We start from the raw sequence: 23,123 nt of genomic DNA, 5'->3' as shown, positions 1-23,123 counted from the left end.
CTTGCTAGGACATTAAAGTTGCACTTTACCAGTGATGCAAATCATTCCTTGCTCTAATAATCTGTTTAATCTACTGCTCAGTCAGTGCGTGAGGTTCGTTAGTTGTTGAACTTTATATGAAACACCATTATTGCACCATAGAGATATTCTAACTTTTTATGCAAATAATATCTGGTGTCCTGGCACGTCGTGAAATACTGATGATACAAATGCTACACAGGTGCACAAGAACGTAAGACCAAAATGCAGCTAAAAACTATACAGATAATTAATGTCAACACGCATTTTAGAAATCAGGACTGAAAGTAAAATGTTCAAAGAGAAACTTTTGAACAACATTTTCATTCAAGACACCCCAGCATCAGGAAGGAAGCAATAAGGAAACCAAATGCTTGTGCTGGAGGGACTGTCCTGAGCCCAGGCTCACACAGTCACGAGTCCTCAGCTGATCTGATAAAGCCCCTTTGGTCAGCAACATTTAGACGGCGGTTCTGACATAACAATTTTAAAACAGACACCGTGTTAAAACGAAACTTTATCAAACAACATCAAACACTAGTATGCTATCATCTGGAATGATTCTACAGGAAGTCAACTCAGTGAAAAACGTGAAACGTTATAGCACGATTTCACAAATAGGGTGAAAAATGAAGGTAAAAACTCATCATAAAGTGCACCTGTAACATGTTAGATTATGATCCACTAAGGTAGCTTCAGCCACCTGGAGGGATAAAGACAATTCTCATATTCTTTCACTATAGGTGTTACAATTCTAAAACAGAGCCCAAAACTTCATATCAGCCAAAACTGTGGCCAAAAGCTAAGTAATGAACCGAACTGCAGATATGGATAATCATTACACCCCCAATTTATACAACATTAAAAGTGGGTAAGTTTTACTTTCACTACTATTTTTAATCACCTCTCACATATTCCATGTGCCATGAATCTCACTTGCAATATCTCCGCTTAAATCAAGTGCCATTCCTCAAAAAGAATACTACAATACTCAAAGCTGAGTCGTGTGAAGCACGAAGAAAGCGTGAAGTAAAAAAGTTCTGCCCGTACAGCTGCGCATGCATATTAATATCAACTGTTGTAGCTTCATATCAGCAGAGAAAATATTGCCTTTTTAGGAGAAGCTTCACTGCTGGATAATTTGAAGGCGATGACATGACTAAGTAAAAGCCATTCTAACCTGAAACATTAGTTACTCAGAGCTGTCCAGAAAAGCAGACTTGACTATTGGTAAATTCTAGCCTATTAGAAGTGTCTGCCTGATGGCTGCTAAATGAATTGCCTGACCAACGGCTGAGAATAACAGGGCAAGAGAAGAAGAAAAACACTGATCCAGCCTAATGAACGATAGGTTGGATATTATAAGTCATTACTGAGTGGCTGGGCAGAGACCACAGACATTCCTCCTGACAAAACACACTCACACTTTGGTTGTCAACTTTCAGTTTTTCTGCCTTCTCTGCATATTTTTTTCCTGTATACACTTAGGGATATTTAGGAGAAAAATGGACACTTTATTCTTTCTCATCATTTTCCATATGTGCCTCATTTTGGTGTGTGTGTGCCTCTCACTGTACTTCCTGTCTGTGTCTCTCTGTCTCTCAGCAGACGGATGGTGGGTGGTCAGGAAAGGGTTAAGTGCTGTGCGCTATAAACTCTGCTTTAAGAGTCTGCTGGAAGCTACTGGTTCAGCCTTTAAATAGAGTCATTTGACACATCCAGCCAGGGGCTTGTGGCAAAGAGCAGCTGCTGACCCAAACTCAGGCTATAAGGCGAGCTGGTGTGTCTGCAGCACACTGCTTTGGACAGCATGAAGACGCTCTTTTTCACCTGTATGCTGGTGCCGTGGCTGGTGGCAGCCTCGGCCAGGACTTTCAACCACGACTCACAGCTGATACCGGGATCTCTACCTGGCAGTCAACTGAGTGGATACTTCAGTGACTACTTGAAATCAAGGAGGGCTAGGGTGAGAACTTTATTATTTGTATTATATTTTCTTTCTCTTTTCTTTCTTTTTTTTCTTTTTACATTTTCTAATTTGTGAAAGTTTTGTGTTATATTTTTCAGCAAGATGTTACTTACATTTGTCACAGTGTTAAATAATGACTGAATTTGATTATTTCGACATACCAAAGATATATTTATAAATTCCAATAAACTGCACTGATACAAAGAGTTGAATCAAAAGCACAAAGATAATATTATTGCTCCAATAAATCAGAGGCAGTGTCAACATTTCAGTTAGATCAGAACAATCTTTGTTGAGAACAGGTTGGAAAACAAGAGTGCAATTTCGGCTTGCTTTACTAAGGGGGAATAAAAAGGTTTCCTTAATAGCTGGCAATGTTCAAAATCAATAATTCTACCACATTATACAATAAATTAATAAACCACTTCATGGTTTAGTTGCTAATCCACTTTCTGCCTCTTGGTAATGGCAGCATCTGTTAGCACTTCATTTCACAGTCCTCCTCTTCTAACAGATAATTCATTCAGCTCACAGTTGAGCAGTCTTACCAAAAACATAACCCTGGATCGACCACACTAACCCTCTTCTAACCACACTAACCCCTTCAAGAAATATTTGGATGGAACTTAAAACCAAAATCTGGTCTGATTTCTCCTTCAGAAAACACTTGAAGGAAGAGAAAAACCCACAAACAATCCACAGGGAGAGAGGGAGAGAAATGTGGAGTGTGACACAATATGGCTATGGAACCATAACTTCAGTTTGAATAAATTTCATTTGGGACCAGCTGCTTTTCGTTTTTCAGAGACAGACCTCATACCCTCTGGTGCTGCTGCAATTAACCATTTAGCATAGGGTTATTTGGGTAATTTTTTAATCTATAATGTGCAAAGCTCTGTTTCCTTCCTTTGACTGGCTTGAGATCAAGTCAGTCACTTTAGGGACTCAGCAGGAGGATTGAGTCCGTATTTTGCTCAAGGCTACTCAAGGAAACTGAGCCCAGACTGTGGTGATGGAGGATAAACTAACCAACCATTAGACCATTGACGATGCTGCTTTGATTGGGAGTTATATACCAGTATTGTAGTTCCCTTCTCTTCCATTGGATGTTTGCAAAAATGCATTTTTGCTTTTAATGATACACATATGCAGGCTTCCATGGTGGATGGCTTATTTGTGCTCTAAATTACCCAACACAGTTGAAATATTTAAAAAAAATTTTGAGCTGTCTTCAGGGCCAGAAATGCTCAGATGGAAGGTTCAAATGCAACTCCAACTTAAAAAGGTCTAGAGCAGTGGTTTTCACAGTATGACATTTAAAAGAGTGACCCAAAATCTCAAGGCACACCTGTATTCACCTGTATGCAGATTAGCCTTTATGCCACCTGACATGCCCTAAGCTTTTCTTTTAATTGTATGGACAGATGAAGGCACTTGCAGGAAAAAAGGGGTATAAAATTTGTCTCTATACTGGTAAATAAACGCCTATAAAATACAGATATAGTCCAAAAAAAAAAAAAAAAAAAATATATATATATATACTTTCAGCTGCTCCCTTATTCACAAGTGGTCGCCACAGCGGGTAGCTCTGCTTCTTTTTGCGCTGTTAAAAAATCTCAAGACACAACTTGACTTTCTTTAAGGATTCTGAGGTCATAGGCTAAAGACCAACATATGGTTTCTTCATCTGCACAGACAGATGGGTCCACAATGTGTCCATATGATTTCAGTTTAAGTTTCATGCTTTATAGGCACTGTATAGTTCTCCACCTTTTGGTCCTATTATCATTATAAGCATGCATAAAAAGTTTCTGACATTTTCATCTTGTTCAGCCAAACATATGAAGAAGGAGGGCTTCTTCATGTTGAAAAGCCCCCATCATTTTTCTGATATGCACATGGAGAACATGTTATGTTCCAATACATAAATACATCAGTGCTTTGCATGCACCATGAACTGCCTTTAAGAATGCACAAAGCCCATCAACCTGCTTGTCATTGGTTTCCATGTTGCAGCACCACACCATTACTCAGGTTTCTATACACAAAGCCTGGTTCATCACTATCTCAGTCAATGTGAGTACAAAGACTTCAGAATACATGTTTTGACCACGTATGAACAGTATCTCACATCAGAGCCAGCAACTTAGGACAAAAATGGAAATCAAAAGTCATTCCATAAATGGACTGGGATTACTATAGTCTCACTGATAACTCAAAGCTCTTTTAGACTACAAGTTACATTTACCCATATATTGACACAGTGCTTTATTCTAAGCACTTCATGTATCTTGCATCAATAGTCAATTTACCCGATTTAACCTAACATGCATGTCTCTGGACTGTGAGAAGCCAGAGTACCTGAAGTAAACCCACACAAGCCACAAGGAGAAGATCCAAGCTCCACACTCCCATTGGCTTCAGCTAACCGGGAGATTTGAGTGCTGAAGTGTCTTGTTGTAAGGCGATAATGCAAACCACTGTAGTAAAAAAAAGAAACAATTTCCTCAAATTGTCAGCCAGTATCCAGTTGGAATTTGCCTACTCCATCACAAATTGCAGCATCTTCATTCATTTTAGAAAAGGAATGCTGTGCTGGCACACCGACAGAGAATTTGCCGTGACTCAGGCCAAAGCAAAGCTGCAAATAACATGAATCTGGCTAAACCTTTGCACAACAGAGACAAACGTTATCCAACAGCGCACTGGGCTGGCCAATCACATAAATCCCTGCACACATTCCTGCTAACATGATACCTACCTGGAGATTGTGGACCATGATAACTGGCCAGATTTGAAAAATATTGGCTCCCTGCTCTGCAGTGCTGTAGTGTTACTAAAAACCTTAAACTCAGATATGTGAATGAAACTGGCCATCCTGGATAGTAGTTCTTACCTGCACATTTAGCAATATGAACCCACCAAAACAACAAAGCAACTGTGGTGTTTACAATCTTATTATGGCAAAACTAAGTACACAACCCCCTTGTCTAACTATGATGGCTGACAAACAGCTGGGGCTCATGAATCTCTTAATGCCAGCTGCTGCCAAGCACAACGCAGTGCAGATATTTTTACAGTTTTGTATATGATACACTGCAATATGTAACCATTTTTCCAAACTGACCTAACCCTAGCAGTGTTAATGTTTTGCTCTAGCCAATGAGCTGGCCGTTATATGAACAGGCCATGTTTTCTCCTGCAGAGAGCACTGCCTACTGCAGATGGACCTGATGACAGCCTAATTACAGCGGGAGGAGATGCCGGTAAGATAAAGACCTACTCCATCAGCACCTGGTGTCACACACAAGAAAATATTACTTAAATTTGACCTCTCTTAGACCTTCATACCACTGTTAATAAAGTTGACTAATGACAAACTAGAGATCGCTTGGACCAAGATAGTAGGTATTTTGGCTGTTTGAACCCATGAGCACATGCTGTCAAGGAACAATGATATAAGCTTGAGTGGTACCACTATAACACCGAGCCAGACAACCTTGGTGTAGTTCATGGTGTCTTTAACAACAACCCCTTGAGTATTTCAAATACTGTGCTTGTACCCATTAAGCTGGGTATACACTGTGGGATTCTGGGATGAACAACATGAAAGATGAAAGAATTGCAACAATCTTTGGTTGTGGCTCCAAAACAGCAGTCCTACTTTGCACAGTTAGAGACTTTTAAAATTGGCCATTTTAACTGTCTTGCTATTAAAAAAAAATTTTAAACAGCAAACACATGGTTATCTGAAATTTCTGACGCTGAAACAAACAACGCCAGACTGGCACCTGTGGAAACAAAAAACAAAACAAACTAAACAAAAATAATGGAAGTACAATGGGTAAACAAATGGGGATTCCAACAAAAATAAAATATAGTTGAGTTTTGGCAGGAGAGTTTTTTTTTTATATGATTCCAACATTTATCAGAAACAACAGTTGTTCAATTTTCGCAGCAATTCAGATTTTATAAGTATGCAGCCTACATGCATTAAACTTGATTTCCACCCAAGTTTGTTTATTCATGTTGCATTTCATGGCTTGCAATGCATTTAAAAGACTGTAAAAATCGCACAATATGTAGGGACCTTTGATAACTGCTGCTTGAATGTTTTTACCAAGTGACTAGAATAAACTACGTTAAATACTACTTTGATTACTTAAACAGGGTCAAATTAGCTGTTAATGAAAACCTTATAGGGCAGGTAAGCTTATTTATAGTGTACATTTAAAAATAAAGGTTGAACAAAAGGGCTATACAGAGAAATAGAAGATGTAAAACTAAAAAAGCAAGCTAGAGTTGATGACCTAACGCCATAAGCAGAGTTATTGGTTAAAGCTAAAAAGTTACACATATTATATATATATATATATATATATATATATATATATATATATATATATATATATATATATATATATATATATAAAAAGTAAAAGATGGCTGCTGTTAATCAAGATTGTTTATTTGTATTGTAGAAATTATTTCAGACTACACAAGTAAAAAAAATGTTGATTTGACTGAATTGTTTGTGTTCTGTTGTTTCATATAAAAGAGGGTACAATAAGCGATTTGTTGCTTTAAAGGAAGTGGCCATTTTGATCAAATTATTTTCACTTCTTTCATTAAAATATTAAAACACATATTCTGGCTTCTTAAACTGAAGAGGTTTAGACTTTTTTGCTTTAGGTAAAAAGAATATCATTAGGATTGATTGTTTACTTACAACAACAACACAAAAAAAGCAATTAAATATGACTATTCTGAAGTAGGCTTGATTTTTTTCTGTGGATGCCTTTGTGTTGCAGACCTTCCCACCTGCTTGCTCTGTGTGTGTCTGACTGGCTCGGTGTACTGTGAGGAGGTCAGTCCAGACATGACCTCCATTCCCACACTGCCCAAAGAAACAGCCTATCTGTATGCTCGCTTCAACAAGATCAAAAAGATCAAAAACAAAGACTTTTCTGACATTGGTAAGTCACTTCTGTACGCTGATTAAATGTTTTGTCTGATTTTTTTGTCTTGTTCTTTAATATTTTGATTGATATCCAAATTTTGTGAAATGTACAGTGTGTATGTGTTATTTGGAGAAGGTCTTCGTTTAGCTAATTATATTAAAAAGTAGGGTAACACTTTCATGAGGATAATGCTTATTTATCAGCTTAGTCATGGCAATTTCTCCAATCGCTGTCTAATTACTATGTAATGCACTACATTTACTCTCTGGTCTTTTATTCACCTGTTCAAATTTTGCATGCATGCATGCATGAACATTTGCCCATTGTGGGATCTCAAAAATTCCACAACGGGATGTGTGATGTACCGCATTTACAAAGTGACTGTCATACAACTCAAAACAATGATGATTATTAAATAGCAGCAAATGTCCAAAACCTTAAGTTACTGCTCACCATTTAGTTAATTTTTTTAATTATTATTTTTAACGGGATGTTGTTGTTAAATCAACAGGTGGTTAGTTTTTGGACATGGACTCAGATTCAATGTTTTGTTTAGAGGAGCAGGGGTGAAGTGGTGGTGCACCACATGTTCTGTGCCTGCATGGGTTTCCTTTGGGTGCTACAGTTTCCTCCGCAGCCCAAAGACATGCTTCTTAGGTTAACTCGTATAAGTCTTTACCTTAGCTGAGTCACGATAATCATGCGTGGACACGGACTTCATTTAAAAGTGAAATCATGGACATATGAGAATATTGTTAATATTTGTATAATTGTTATTTTTACAGTGATGGTTTCAGACTCTCTGCCACCTCCATGCACTTTTATTTTAGTTTAATTGGCCAAAATCCACACAATTAACAAATGGTATAGATGAATTTTATTTTTCAAATAAATATTGCAATATTATTGTGAAATTTTCTGCCATAAAGTGAACATCTGATAATGTAACAATCCTGGAATAAATGTATGTCTGTCTGTCTCTGTGTGTTGCTGTAATGGACTTAGCTGAGATATGTTCCATGCAACCGTAAGCTGGATAAATGGTTAAGAGAATGGATGAATGTTTTGCTTATAACAGTAGCATTTGGGTTTGTCAGGGAGAGTATAATTATAAGAGCTCATCGAGCAGCATTAAGGAAAATGCATAATGTAGTGCGGAGATTCAACACTGGAAGTCAGAGTTTGCATGTTTTGGCCTCCGCAGCACAGATATCTGCTTCATAGTTGCTTTGTAAACGGTCTACACTAATCGTGGGACATGATGAGACAGGATTTGTACTCTATGATTTGGCTCCAATTTAGTCATGATATCACGTGCATATTCACTTTTCTGTAATTAATGAAAATAGCATATCATTACACTTTTTGTCATTTCTTTCTATTTTTTTTTAAATCAATGTAGTAACAGTGCTTTTATGTTTGTTTTTTTTCCCTCAACAACAGTGACTCTAAAGAGGATCGACCTGACAGGGAACCTGATCTCGGAGATTGAAGATGGAGCTTTCTCCAAGCTAACCCTGCTGGAGGAATTGTCTCTGTCTGAGAACAGACTGGTCAAACTTCCTGCACTCCCTGCTAAACTCACATCCTTCAATGCCAACCACAACATGCTCAGAACCAAGGGAGTCAAGGCTAACGCTTTTAAGGTACATCGGCACTTCTAACACCTTTTCAATTAATAATGTCGCACCCTGACCTACAAGATGGAGGCTGTGGAAAATCAAGGTATTTGTGAGTAAACACGTAGACTATATGTGTCACTGCTGACTGAATTGGAGATACATGAACCCCAAAGGTTTTAAAGGTTTCAGTGAAACATGCAAAATGGCAGTGCGCCATGTAGACTCTGTTCAGCAATGTAAGGTTTTATAAGCTCTCCAAAGTATGTATTATTTCCTGTGAACCACCTACTGTGTACATACTACTACTACTTACTACTACTACTACTACTTTATTTATAAAGCACTTTAAAACAACAGCAATTGCAACAAAGTGCTGTACAGATAGAAGTCAAATAAACTAATACACATAACAGTGACAACAACGACAATAAGCACCATACTCCAAGACACTATGCTGTACAGGTGAGATTAATATCAGTGTAGGACAACTAACTGTTTAATTCACTGTGCCTTGACAGTGCAAATTTCATTCCCCAACAGAAACTCACCAAGCTGGTTAACCTGTACCTGGCCGACAACATGCTGGAGGCTGTTCCACACATCCCGGAGAGTGTTCGGATTTTACATCTCCAGGTTTCTATCATTTACTGACACAATATGAAAATACATTGATTTCAGTCACCACTGATATCATCAAATTGCTATACAACTTGTGTTCTAGAGTAGGGCTTGGCAGTCTTCTCCATATCCCATAAGGACTTAATGGACCGTGTTCCACCCGCAAAAAAGATTTGATACCATGTGACCCAAATGCAAGAGCGCTACTGCTAATAGTATAGTTTTAACATCTGCAAGTATGCTGGGGTGTGCTTGGGTCTGAGTGATGTCAGTTTTTAATGCTGAGCACGAGGCTCCATGCAGATGTTTGCATGCCAACCAATTTTTACCCACTCAGACTCCTCTGCAGAGATACTACACATAATGCACGTGCTATGCATGTGCCCTTCTGGCAAATTTCAAAGAACTATAAAAGGAAAGACTGTCTGCAGTGTCTGTGCATGGGCAGTATGGGCTTGCCTAGAGACACTACTGGGGGAGTTTATTCCCCCACTGCCACCATGAAAAGATGGAATCCAGGCTATATCAGCAGGACAGTCTTGTTGCCTGTGCCAACTTGTGATGATTAAATAGATGGATATCACCCCATATCTTTTTTTACCTCCTTTTTAATACGTGTGAAACTGCTCACTTGCTTCACTGTGACAAGTACTGGTCATATGCAGGGATGCTAACATGAAGCACAGCAGGCCTTTATTGGTTACCCATTATCGATACTCAAGATCAGTGCCCATTGGTAGGACCCTTTTCTAGATTCAATGTAAAACCTGTAATTTTGATTAGGTATAAAAAAAGAACGTTCTAATATTTTTTTAGGTTTAATATTATTTTCATTCCTTCCAGAACAACAACATCACGGACGTAAACGTGGACACCTTCTGCAGGTCCAATGACACCTATTACCTACGACCAAGTCTCAGTGAGGTCCGCCTGGACGGCAACCCAGTGGTGTTGTCAAAGTACCCCGACAACTTCACCTGTATGAAAGTACTGCCTGTCGGAAAGTACCGTTGAGGAGGCTGAAACTTAACTGCACTCCTTTTGTTGCTGATGGAAGTTTTCCCACAACAGAGTGCTGGGAGATCCCATGATGTTCTGGATTTTGTGGAGCTGGTCCCACAGATGTCAACGTTTTTACTTCAGCAAACCTACAAATCAGCCTGCATCGGGTCAAAATCAAACCATTGACTGGATTGAACGTGTAAAATTGAAGGTGTTTATTAAGTCATCTAAAAGCTTTTACTGACAGGTGGCCAGTCAGTAAAAGGCATTTCAACATTATACGAAAGAGTTGCTGAGCGTCAGAGTCCCTTGAATTGATGTAAAAGTCAGCTGACAAGCAGTGTAACGATCTCATATGCTTCAAACAAACTAGTTTGTCTGACCACATTTAAATCTGTGCTTCTACTTGTAATCTAAATGAGTGAAAGGATGCTGCATCGACCCTAATCCCTTATGTCTTCAAATAACTGTTACGTTGGTATTACTCTTGATGCACTGAATCATTCACAACTCCACTCATATAACCATTTGAGTGGAAGTATGTGTTAGATTGTCTGTTTCAGGCCATTTCTAAGCCTTAAATCCCACAAGGACTTTGTTTGAAGCATGATGAGGTGTTCTCTGGGCCTGGCAGCCTAAAAGCAACCTTCTGACAGCTAACGAAATGCTACTACAGCTAATATAACCCCTTTAATGAGTGAAGCAGTGGCAATGGTTCTACTCTGACAGTCCAATTTGTTGTTTCATTTTGACCTGCTGCTCTGCTGCATGGATGAACCAATCTTAAAAACAAACAAAACAGCTTGTGACCTTGAATCAACACAAACACCTACAGCCAAAAACAAACAGGCTTGCTTGCAGCCCAAGGTCTTCACATTCTTTTTCAGTACCGTGTGTCACGTTAGTGATGAGCATCATTTTGGGTTTTTTTTTTACTCAACAATAGAATACTACATTCAGAACGATGCATCTAAATGAACTTTCAATACTTTCCTTTTAAAGGGACATTACAGATTCTCATAATCTCAATAAGAAATCTTGATTCTTGATTTCACCTCGACCAATAATCGGTCAATGGGCACTCAGTACATGACTGAAGTGCAGTTTAATGGATGCATTAATGATCATATCTATGCTTTATTTTCAAACTTTCAAATTCAGTTTGTTTACAAATTGTCACAACTGAATGAAAATCTTAGTGTAAGAAAGAGACTGTTTTTAGGCATTTTTAATAAACTCAAGCCAGATCTCAACATTTTTGCATTGAGAGGCGACGTATCATTCATGCTTCCTGCACTATATTTTTAATCTGGGACTCTTTTGGCTCAGTCTTGTATGATAAAATCCATATTTATCACAAACTGACCCTGACCTTTTGCCCCTGTGTTTTCAGGGCCCTCCTTCCAGTGAGCTGCCCCTCTGCAGTCTCTCTTTACTCAGAAATCATGACCATTTTAGAGTTCTGATGAAGGAGGGAAGATGCTTGCGTCGTCCAAGCAAGAATGAAGTCATTTTAGTTATATAAAAGGAATACTTGATATTTGCATGTTGATCTGTAGTCTTATTATCTTCAACAGAACATTGTCACATGACAAAAAAAAAAAAAATCCCAGCTACCCACAAACCTGTGATCATTGTTAACATTCCTCTTTACGTTAACTGTATGTAATTTTTTTGCTGATGAAAACTGTTTCTTGAAAAACAAGAATATTGTGTAAATACTTTAATAAGTGAAAGTGTGTTTTGTTCTGCTACTGTGTGGATTCATTTCACTTTTCATTACTCCATTAGACAAAAGTATTTTGTGACTTATACCTTTACTTTGTTTTCTTAATTTATAGACTCCGGCTGAAATAAACTGGGGAACAATGTAATCTATGAATTATAGTAATGTGAAAGTTACTCCTCTTGCTTCTATAATGTGTTACTTTTGTCCCTGACTCTTCCCTGCCATTAATAAAAATAAATTTAGATATTATTACTGATGTGAATAAGACAGTGGTGTACAGCAATATGTGACATGGCTATGTTTGAAGATATTTTAATAAAGTGAAACTTTTTTTTTAAATAAAAAATGTGTTGAGATCATTGTTAGAGTAAGCTTTACCCAAACTTTGAGTAGTTAGGCTAGAAAAGAACTAAATAAATGCCAGTCTGTTTATAAAAAGGCATACTGTTTTCAATATTTAAATGACTATACTAACTATAGCAACAGGAATTACGTCATTACTACTACTGCACTACAAAAAAAACACCTCAAGAAAACACTGACTTGTGTTTATCTGTTTAAAATGAGGGATAACAAATTAAGAGGAAATTCATTTTTTTGTAAAAATCCAAGGTTAGGCCCAATATAGAATGTCACTGTGTGTCTGTTATGGGGTTAAACTTTGGAACTGTTGTCATGGCTCAATTAAAATGTAACAAAATTATCCAGTATTTTGATCATTGTTTTGTGTGAAGATGCTTTAGATACAGAGTTCATCTGTAGCTGGATTTGACATGAATGGTCTATTATTTCTTTTTCTTCTTTAGTCGTGATTTTGAGGTTAAAGATGGAGTTGATTTAATTTTCCTTGCACGTTGATTATTGTGTCGGGGGAGGCGCTATGTAAGCTTTACCTTCAGCCTACACTCTTCTGCTTTATGTAAATGAACCAAATGACGATTTCTGACTTCTAGATGTTTCAAAGCTGCTGACAGCCACTATAGATTTAAATGTTCATTAAACATTCGTCACAGCACTAAAGTCAACTCAAAGGAAACAAGGAGATACTGATAATAGTCAAGGATTATCAGTCCTAGTGACAATTACAAAGATGGCACAATCTTCAATGTTAATCAGTGTTCAAACTATGACGACTATAAATACCAAGAACTGAACAAAGAAACTCCGGGATATTGTGTTTGAGATAAGTAACCACAGCGTGTACATTAGAGCTCCTAATATTAGTAGTCCCAAGTAACTTTATTATGACCAAGAACTATTAAACACCTGGAAAGACAGAAGTCCATCTTGAGTCAAACCACCAGCATGAGAACACAAACAGCATAACACAATTTCCCGTTGCTGAATGCAGCATATGGATGCTTGTCTATCCTGATCAGAGAGTTACATCTAACTGTCCACATACAGAAATGGCGTTAGCAGCTGAAACGGTTTGTTGCCAGCCACGAGCTGTTATGTACAAGAGCGACCGGCTGATCCACCAGCAAGAAAAAAAACTTGAAGATTCCTGTGTGAGAATATACGGCAGCTCCTGGATTTCTTTACTTTATGTGTTTATTCCTGCAAGTATGTGTTTTGTCTGTGTGTCATAAAGCACGGAATACATAACAGTTACGACGGGAATTTGTTTTTCCATACAAGACCCGAAGAAAACGCAAGTAAAGCAAAATAAGAGTTTGGAGCACACAGACCAGTATGGAAAATGTGGGTTAATCCTCCTTCGGCTCGGCCAACTTGGCAGAACTTTGCATTCTCTAAGCGAACAGGAGAATAGGTTCCACATTGCTTCTGCAGCTTGATGCACCATTTGACATTTCACTGCTACCTCTTCAACAAAGTCCCACCCTGATATTTATCATGCTGACACCACTTCACACCTACTGCATTAACCCATGCTATTCTGCGCGCTCATTCTTCTAACAAATGTCAGGCTCTGAATTAGGTGTCACTTTTTTTTTGGAGGTATTATATTTTCATGGTGTAGAAGAACTAACAATAACTACGATATTTTCACTTTACAAAAGATATTCTCTGAAAATGAGAAGAAGACTACTAACACAGAATAAGAAAATGAATTGTGATTTTGCACATTTATTTATCTATATCAAACCACCCAGGTAGCCACACAGCCTCTCTTTGTTCATTCACCACATTTAACCTGAACATGTTTTTCCACAAAATTCTTCTCATATTTGACCAGACATCTCCAAAAACAATGTACCGATAAGGAAACGCAGCCTCTTCATGAAATGTACTCTTCTGATTATTAGTAGCAGAGCCCAGGGAATAGGACACTGGGGGTTAACAGGCCAGACCGCCAGAATTATACTTTAATTATACTGTTTTATGATATACAACCTGAAGCCAGTCCACCGAGGGCCACAAAAGAGATTGAAGTCTTTGACACAAACCCCACTCAAGAAATTCTAATATTGTCAAGCAACGAGCCCAAACGGTCCCTGGTGTTTGTGGACTCATACACAGACAATTAAAGATAAACTTTGGCAACGTCACTAGTACAAAATGTGATGTGGCTTGATGTTATCAGTGCAGTGGTTTTCAAACTTTTTGTGCCCAAAGCACACCAAAGGACAACCCAAAATTTTAAGGCATAACTGAATTCATATCTGGAGATAATAACTTCTATGTCACCTGAAATTCTCATTTTAAATTTTAAAATAACATTAAAGTTAAACTGTACCCTTTTATAGCGTGTTACAATGCTGCATTTGACTACATAGTGTATGTGCACTTCTTCACATGACCACTAGATGTCTACATGAGCTCTGTGTCTGTCACTGATTACAATGGCCTATTTAGCCTGCTCAAAGGTAGCAGAGGGTGCCTACTAGCTTTATTTATGGGTCTGATAGCCAGTTAGCTGATAGTGTCAGGTGCTTAAACTTGTGAGGAGTCCATTTTGGTGCAAGTGTGTCTTCACTTACTTGGAAGTGCTGGAAAGTTCTGCTACGATCATCACATCTGTCTGAAAAAGTCCTTAAGGTCCTGAAGAACAGCAGAAGATCCCTGCTCTCCTCTACCCTGAAATTGCATGGCACAGATCACTAAAGCGGTTTATTTAAGCCCCCCCACCCACCCAGTAGCCAACTGGTTCCAGCTCATGCCACATGAGTTTAACATTCATAGTTTGATTCTAAACAGGGACCTTGTGCACCTCCTTCCCCTTGTTTTGTGTGCCCATTCAGCCTTCTGGGCCAAAAAAGGCAGAATCCAAAAATCATTAAGAAAGTTTTTTAAGTTATCGCAGGTCTCAGCTATGGCCTGGAAATACTGACTCAAAGTGTTTATGCAAACTGTGTAGACATTAAAATGTACAATTATAAGTTGAGATACTGTTGGAGAGTTTGCGAGTTTATTTGTAGACTTCAAATTGTTAAGTTTGTTTTGAGTCCATTTGCGACGAGTCCTCAGAGGTAATCGGCAGTGAAATTGTTTGGTGAGGGCCAGTTTAGTTTGTAGGAGATTGTAAAGACTCAGGTAAGGTGTTTTTCTGCTACAGAGGAAATAAATTCATGACAAACAGGAAGAAAAGTGGAACACAGATGAGCCTAATAAAAGTGTTCACCTCCAAATAATCACCTAACGCATCCAGAAACCGCTTAAAACCCTGAAAATATGCCTTTCCCTCAAAAACACTTAACTTTAAACAAATAAGGCAGCCCAGATAGGTCAATTTAAATGACTGTTGTCATAATATTCTAACATGATAGGCAAAAAAAAAAAAACAGCTTTAAGAGAGCCATCTTTGTGATTACATTTAATTATAATTTAAATATATTTACATAAGCAATACAATATGTCTAAAGAGGTAGTTAGAAAAAAGTTCCCTCTTCTATATAATATGTTGTATGTCATAATGGCAAAAAAAAGTCTTTGTTTTGGTCCGTCTGAGTGAGCCTGGGACATTCAGCTAAAGGATTTCCAGAGTTTTCCATGGGGGCCCGGGGCTAGACGGCAGCCGGGTTATGTTTCCAGATGACTGTTATTCCACACAGGGCTGATGGAAACATGGCAGCACCCTGCCATATAATGGAGCAGTACCAGAAAGAAAGAGGACGAGAGAGAGAGGGAGAGGGAGGACTGGTGCCTAGTTTGACTGATGTGGTCCTACTGGTTCTGAATAGGAGATAAAATATTCAGTGTAGAGTCAAACAGTGCTGGTAGTGAGGTAACTACCTTGTTATCCAGTAAGACCTGGGAGAACAATTATTTAAAAAAAAAACGTACACACACACCACACACCACACACACACACACCATCTGGTTGGGGTCATCACCAATGATAATAATGTAATGTTCTCCAAATAACTGGATGCCTCTTCTACAAATGATGCATGTGTGCCATGACAGCTGCTCCAACTTAAAGCAACAAGTGTTAGAAAAGCAAATCTTTCTTCGAGAGGCAGAACTGATGGACGTCTCCTGCTCCTACACTGACTTTAATCACAGTTTGCAGTTTCCTGACACATCAGTGGCTCTGAAACTTCTGTAATTTAACCCGTTACAATACAGCTGCCAACACACAACATAACTTCACCTGCCTGGCAGTTGCTGTCAATAAAGGTACAAACTGACTCGTGATATTTAGCAAATAATTAAGATCCAAAGCATCTTTCTCAACTTCAAGACTTTTTTCAGCCTTATATGATTAACTGCAGGAATTCTGTATTGCACTATAAGCACCATCAAAACATGGGTGGCCACAGAGCAGGGCTGTGTGACTTTTATTACTAACAGAAACCACTTCACTGAGACAGGGCGACAACATAATTTATATATATATAAAAAAAAACCAACATATGCCTGCTGCTACAATGAACAAAAGTTCCTGCTGTCAGTATTTATCTTTAACATTCAGACCACATTGATTTTACAAAGATTATCCATCTGATTGGGGCACACTCACTTTCTCTCTCTCTCTCTTACACACACACACAACACACACACACACCACACACACACACACACACACACACCACACACACACACCACACACACACACACACACACACACACACTCTGACAAGGCAGCAGTGTCTTGAATCATTATCTCGAGTATTTTTCCATCTGTTGTTTGCCAAATTCTGCAGACCGGGCCACACAATCCAGATGTGGTCTGGCCTCAGATATAGAGCAAATCAGAGTTCTGCTCTTTGCTGCTGATTCACTGACAGACCGATGCTTTCTGACACACTGCAGTTATAGGGTACAGAAATGTACCTGGGTTTATAAAAACACCACATTTAGTCCACAAATAAAGGGAGCATCATTTTGACGTTACAGGAACAAACACAGCTCAGCACAGCTGCACAGCAAAATACATAAAAATACACTGTGTACTGTCAGTATTGGTTATTGATTTAATATTCAACTGCTCTTATTTCTTATTTTGATATATATTTGTGATATGATATGAAACGTCCAACATCCAATGACTCATTTTGTAATGGCAAAAAAAACAAACAAAAAAAAAAACAATCCCTCCAAATATTATTGGATCCAGATCAACTCAAAAAAGTAATCACGTCTAAGTTGGGCCAAGCCCCACCTCTGGTCAAATCTGTAACGGACCTTTTGAGGGATCCTGTTATCAAACTGAAAAACAAACAAATACAAATGATCATAAAACCTCCTTTGAGCAGGCAGCAACAATGTAGTTCACGGGAAAAAAAATATATATACATACACTATATTATCAAAAGTATTTGTTCATCCATCTTCACACATATATGAACTCCCATTCTTCATCCATAGGGTTTAGTATAATGTCAGCCCACCCCTTTGCAGCTATAACAGCTCTCCTGGGAAGGCTTTCCACAGGTTTAGGAGTGTTTATGGGAATTTTTGACCATTCTTCCAGAAGCACGTCTGTGAGGTCAGACACTGATGTTGGAGAGAAGGCCTGGCTCACAGTCTCCACTCTAATTCATCCCAAAGGTGTTCTATTGGACTGAGGTCAGGACTCTGTGCAGGCCAGTCAAGTTCTTCCACTCCAAACTGGCTCATCCATGTCTTTATGGAGCTGCTTTGTGTGCTGGTGTGCAGCCATGTTGGAACAGGAAGAGACCATCCCCAAACTGTTCCCACAGAGTTGGGAGCATGAAATTATCCAAAATGTCTTGGTATGCTGAAGCATTAAGAGTTCCTTTCACTGGAACTAAGGGGCCGAGCCCAACTTATGAAAAACACCCCCACACCATAACATAACACCCCCACCCCCCCCCCCCCCCCCCTCACCAAACTTTACACTTGGCAAAATGCAGATCCTTCAGCTATCAGGCCCCTCTGTCCTGTGGAATCATCTCTCAGTTTTGGATTCAGGAGACAGACACTCTCTCTACTTTTAAGATTAGGCTTAAAATTCTCCTCTTTTAGTCAGGGCTGACTATAAGGACAGGTGACCTTAAACCAGCCTGTAGTTTGACTGCAATAGGCTTAGTTTGCTGGGTGGGGCTTCCCATGATCACTCAGCAGTTTCTTCTTCACTATCCTATCCACTGTTGCATTTAGATTTAAAAACCGGTATTAGTAATAATTAAACTCTGGCTCTTCTCTCTCTCTCTCCCATAGTGTGTCTTTTGTCCTGTCTCCCCTCTCAACTCTCAAACCTCAACCCCCCACCCCCCCCACCCCCACAGCAATGACTCCCCCCTCCTGAGCCTCTGCTTGGGGAGGTTTAAAAGGGAGTTCTTCCTTCCCACTGTGAAGCACTGATTGTTGGGGGTTTCTCTCTAATATTGTAGGGTCTTTACCCTACAATAAAAGTGCTGTGAGGTGACCGTTTTTGTGGTATGGGGCTATATAAATAAACCTGAATTGCTCTGCTGATAGAAGACAATAGGGGTTGAACGCTATTTAAAGTAAAGAAGAATTCTAATTAAAGGTTAAACGGGGATTCTGCGCTGAAATATAATTTGTAACCCCACTGGGTTTGATAGCAATTAACATTTTTTTTTGCTGTGTAAAAAGCACCTGGTGGGGAAAACACAGTGACTAAAGCTCCAAACATCACTGAGTAAACCTATAATAATACCACATTCAGCTCAGATACACTGGAGAGTCACAGCAGGAAAAGAATGGGTGTAATTAATATTATAGATGGCTCCGCTCCATTTACAGGTGTTGCGCCGTATGCACACACCTAAAAGGAATCTGGCCTTTGTGAAGTTAATGAGTGACACCTGTGCTTGAATTCGTCTTTGGAAAGGCTCACCGTGTTGAGAAGTGTGACTGAAAAGGTTCAGCTGGAATACAGATGCTTGTTGTTTGACAGTTTCGACTAATTTAATAAACACTCGAGTTAAATTAAACAGACAGCTTCATTCTGACAGGGATATAACCAGTATTAAATATGGAGGTGGCCAGACAGAGTGTAAATAAATGACAAACTGACTGCAGGCATTTGCCAAGGGCATGGAAGTTAAAGAACATGTCTCATTTTTCATCCATTACATTACCTTTTCTGTCACTTTCTATGCAACCAACCAGGTGGATCACTATAATGTCTTTAAGAAATGTCTGTCCTAAAAATGCCCGTGACTCAGTTTTTAATGATTTTTTTATGCTTTGCTCTCTCTGTGATGAGCAGCTGCCTTCGAGTACAGTCGCCTAGAACACATAACAGGTTAACTGATAATTCATACCTTGACAAGAAACTGCTGAAGTTTTGCAGCTCACTTGAGTCCAGCACCACGTTCAGATCACGATGGTCCTGTTTGATCTCTCACGGTCCTGCAGGAAATAACACACCATCCTGTACTCAGTAACAACAAATGAGTTCTTTATTTCACTGTCGCCTGATTGTAGGAGCTCACAAAAGTGGAACAATACAACTGAGGTGACTGAACCTCTAAATCTCCTCTTGAATTATAATTTGATTATACAACAATTCCAGTTGTGAAATTTCCTCATTACTAAATTGCAGTCAGCTGTAAATGGTATTATTAAAAAAATGGAAGGGACTGGGAACGACAGCAACTCAGCCACGAAGTGGTAGCCACACAGAGTGGGATCAGCAGATGCTGCGGTGCAGAGTGCGCAGATGTCGCCAACTTTCTGCAGTCGATCGATGCTACCAACCTCCAAACTTCATTGGCCTTCAGATTAGCTCAAGAACAGTGCAGAGAGAGCTTCGTGGAATGGGTTTTCATGGCCAGTAGCTGCATCCAAGCCTTACATCACCAAGCGCAATGCAAAGTGTCGGATGCAGTGTTGTAAGCACGTCGCCGCTGGACTCTAGAGCAGTAGAGACGTGTTCTCTAGAGTGATAAATCACACTTCTCCATCTGGTAATCTGATGGATGTGTCTGGGTTTGGTGGTTGCCAGGAGAACGGTACCTGTCTGACTGCATTGTGCCAAGGGGGGGGGGGGGGGGGGGGGGGGGGTGGGGGTGGTGGTATGGTGTGAGGGTGTCTTTCAGGAGTTGGGCTCGGCCCCTTAATTCCAGTGAAAGAAACTCTTAATGCTTCAGCATACCAAGACATTTTGGATAATTTCATGCTCCCAACTTTGTGGGAACAGTTTGGGGATGGCCCCTTCCTGTTCCAACATGGCTGCACACCAGCGCACCAAGCAGCTCCATAAAGACATGGATGAGCCAGTTTGGTGTGGAAGAACTTGACTGGCCTGCACAGAGTCCTGACCTCAGCCTGATAGAACACCTTCGGGATGAATTAGAGAGGAGGCTGTGAGCCAGGCCTTCTCTCCAACATCAGTGTGTGACCTCACAAATGTGCTTCTGGAAGAATGGTCAGAAATTCCCATAAACACTCTTAAACCTGTGGAAAGTCTTCCCAGACAAGTTGAAACTATTGTAGCTGCAAAGGGTGGGCCGACATATTAAACCCTATGCATTAAGAATGGGATGTTACTCAAGTTCATATGCGTGTGAAGACAGACGAGCAAATACTTTCCACAATATGGTGTAAAACCAGGTCAAGTTTTTATGCCACACTTCGCTCGTATCTCTTCAACATTGTGAATGTGATCAGAAGCAAAATCTGAGTGACAGTAACACATGATAGTCTTATCAAATCTATCTGTTCTTCAGTTCTCTGAAAATGAGAAGAAAAACAAAGCTGACCATTCAAGCTTATAAAATTGAGGAAAATATTTTCTGGAAAAGCCACTGTTGATATTCTAAAGGAAATAGTTTGAGTGAAGAACATCCTCAAAAGCATAAAGTGTATAATTTTTACTCCTCAGTTTGTGTAGTAACTAAATAAACGAGGCAACTATGCTTTTTATTTAACTTTCACGTTAATAAATGCATTTCTCAGCTTCAGGATAGCCATGTGGGTCCAACAGTCTTCTGGTTCCCCGATTCCAGCCTTTCTGCTGAACTTGGCTTACATCTCAACAACTTTCTCTGTGTTGATGAGAAAGGTGTAACATATTTGGAGACACACGCGTGATTGGTTTGAATGTGTTACAACAAACAAAACATTTTAAGGTTACTGGAAGTTGTGCTTAATCCACATTATTATGCAGTAAAAAAGGTCAGTAAACCTTAAACTATAATTAAGACTAAGAAGAGACTGTTTCAAATCAACAAAATTTAATGAGGATTAATATCCTCATTAAAACAAGTTCAAAACCCCTGGATAACTGTCTTTTTAATAACATTTTGTGAGCCATGCAGGAGAAAAGCTTTAATAAAACCATCTGCCTGCTCTAACAGTCAGTCCAGCCAGAATTAAAGCCAGAAAACAAACAATTAATGTTTTTAATGAGTTACTTATGTTAAAAGGTATGGGTGAAAACTGTATCTTAAATGTCTTCACGAGGTTGGCCGTAGAAGTTATTCCATTCACCCAGCTTCTCTGGTGGTCATCTCAGCTAAAGTTAAAACCAGAAGACTGTTGGATCAACATGAAGCTGGTTTATTGATCATAATATTGCAGAATAAAATTTAAATGACTGTATAACCTTATATTTACACTACTAGCTGATGCTGAATCATCTATTTTATTTATTTATTTATTTTTTAAATGTGACAGTCAAAAATGTGCTTCTAATAAGTGTAGATGTAGGGCTGGGTATATGAACGTTGCTCTCTACAGTGGAAACACTGAGCATGGCTCTGTCGCCCTCTGCTGGTCGGATGCAGCACTCCAGAAAGGCGCGCACTCTCCAAAATGTTACCACAAACCTTTTCAGCACGGCTTTAGTCTCTGAGAATTTGTTGATCTACTTTATTTAAAGCCTGAGACAAGTTTCATTTGTAGAAGATTAATGTGAAGTAAAATTAAAGTTTTACACATGTTACAAATTTACACAGCTCTATAATATTAATTGCAGAAGCTCAGGTGCCAATTTGCAACCATAGTTTTTTCTAATTTTTTGAAGAATATAATCGTGTCTCATTTATCATGATTGATGGCCTTTGAGTCTACCTTATCTATGACCTGCAGATTTAACTGGATGTAAACACCAGGTCTGAATAACAGACATGACAAGTACAAACTGGCAAGTACTGCACTTTTTAAGTTGATAATGACAGTGATAACTGATATTCATTACCTGATAACTAAGAAACCAGTGTTGGCCAATAATAATGGGTTCATGGGTTCATGAGCATAACTTCCCAGTTAATGGAACATTAGACATAATACAATTTATTACAACAAAAGGCAAGAAAACAGACACTATATGGGTTAGAAAAAAAAATGAAAGTAAGATTTAGATGAGCAGTTTCAGACTGGAAAAAAAAAACAAAAACAATCCATAAACAAGAATGGAGGGAAATAAAATGACTCACCTTTAGCTCAGAGAGCTGAAACTCCACCTGGAAGACCAGTTCAGAGCAGATACCCGATAAGGAGAGCTGCTGGACCAGCTCTCTGCCACCTAACATACACAAATGCAGTTATCATTAGGTCTACTGTTTCATACCAAAAAGCACGACAGGACCTTAAAGTTTACAGTGCATTTTGTTCGGAAAGAATATTATTTATGCAGTGTCCATTCCTGTGTTCTCCGTGCTCCTAGTAATCTTTCCCAGTTTTGATTTTCTTTAGTTTAGTTTCCAGCCTTGGTTTGTTTGTTGATGGTATCAGCCATAATAAAGGCTTGTCTTTTGTTAATCCCTGTCCGCCTGCCTCTGAGTCCTGCATTTGTGTCCTCATCTTTCACACACGCCACACGGTCTGCTTTCGCGGAACGTGACACATACTAAACTATA

At 39.0% G+C, this 23,123-nt stretch overlaps 2 protein-coding genes across 2 annotated transcripts in view; one reads left to right on the top strand and one right to left on the bottom strand.

The window, feature by feature from the left end:
- The window catches only part of cenpp (centromere protein P), a 114,448-nt gene that overhangs the window by 87,457 nt on the left and 3,868 nt on the right, over positions 1 to 23,123 (bottom strand). The window contains 4 exon segments of the mRNA XM_030730425.1: positions 14,865 to 14,961; positions 19,584 to 19,644; positions 19,647 to 19,671; positions 22,701 to 22,789. Coding sequence (XP_030586285.1) covers positions 14,865 to 14,961; positions 19,584 to 19,644; positions 19,647 to 19,671; positions 22,701 to 22,789 — 272 coding nt within the window.
- On the top strand, positions 1,731 to 12,234 carry ogna (osteoglycin, paralog a). The gene is made up of 6 exons (XM_030730426.1): positions 1,731 to 1,984; positions 5,193 to 5,253; positions 6,799 to 6,963; positions 8,392 to 8,594; positions 9,111 to 9,203; positions 10,032 to 12,234. Exons 1-6 carry the CDS (start codon positions 1,829 to 1,831, stop codon positions 10,200 to 10,202), a joined length of 849 nt encoding a protein of 282 aa, XP_030586286.1. The 5' UTR covers positions 1,731 to 1,828; the 3' UTR covers positions 10,203 to 12,234.

Source organism: Archocentrus centrarchus, chromosome 5 (assembly GCF_007364275.1).
Source record: "Archocentrus centrarchus isolate MPI-CPG fArcCen1 chromosome 5, fArcCen1, whole genome shotgun sequence".
Classification (NCBI taxonomy): domain Eukaryota; kingdom Metazoa; phylum Chordata; class Actinopteri; order Cichliformes; family Cichlidae; genus Archocentrus; species Archocentrus centrarchus.
This window is presented reverse-complemented; position numbering and strand designations above follow the sequence as displayed.

Coding starts and splice junctions, on each gene's coding strand:
- ogna (XM_030730426.1), top strand. CDS start 1,829: ATGAAGACGCTCTTTTTCACCTGTATGCTGGTGCCGTGGCTGGTGGCA. Junction 5,254..6,798: donor TACAGCGGGAGGAGATGCCG/GTAAGATAAAGA, acceptor TTTGTGTTGCAG/ACCTTCCCACCTGCTTGCTC. Junction 8,595..9,110: donor TCAAGGCTAACGCTTTTAAG/GTACATCGGCAC, acceptor ATTCCCCAACAG/AAACTCACCAAGCTGGTTAA.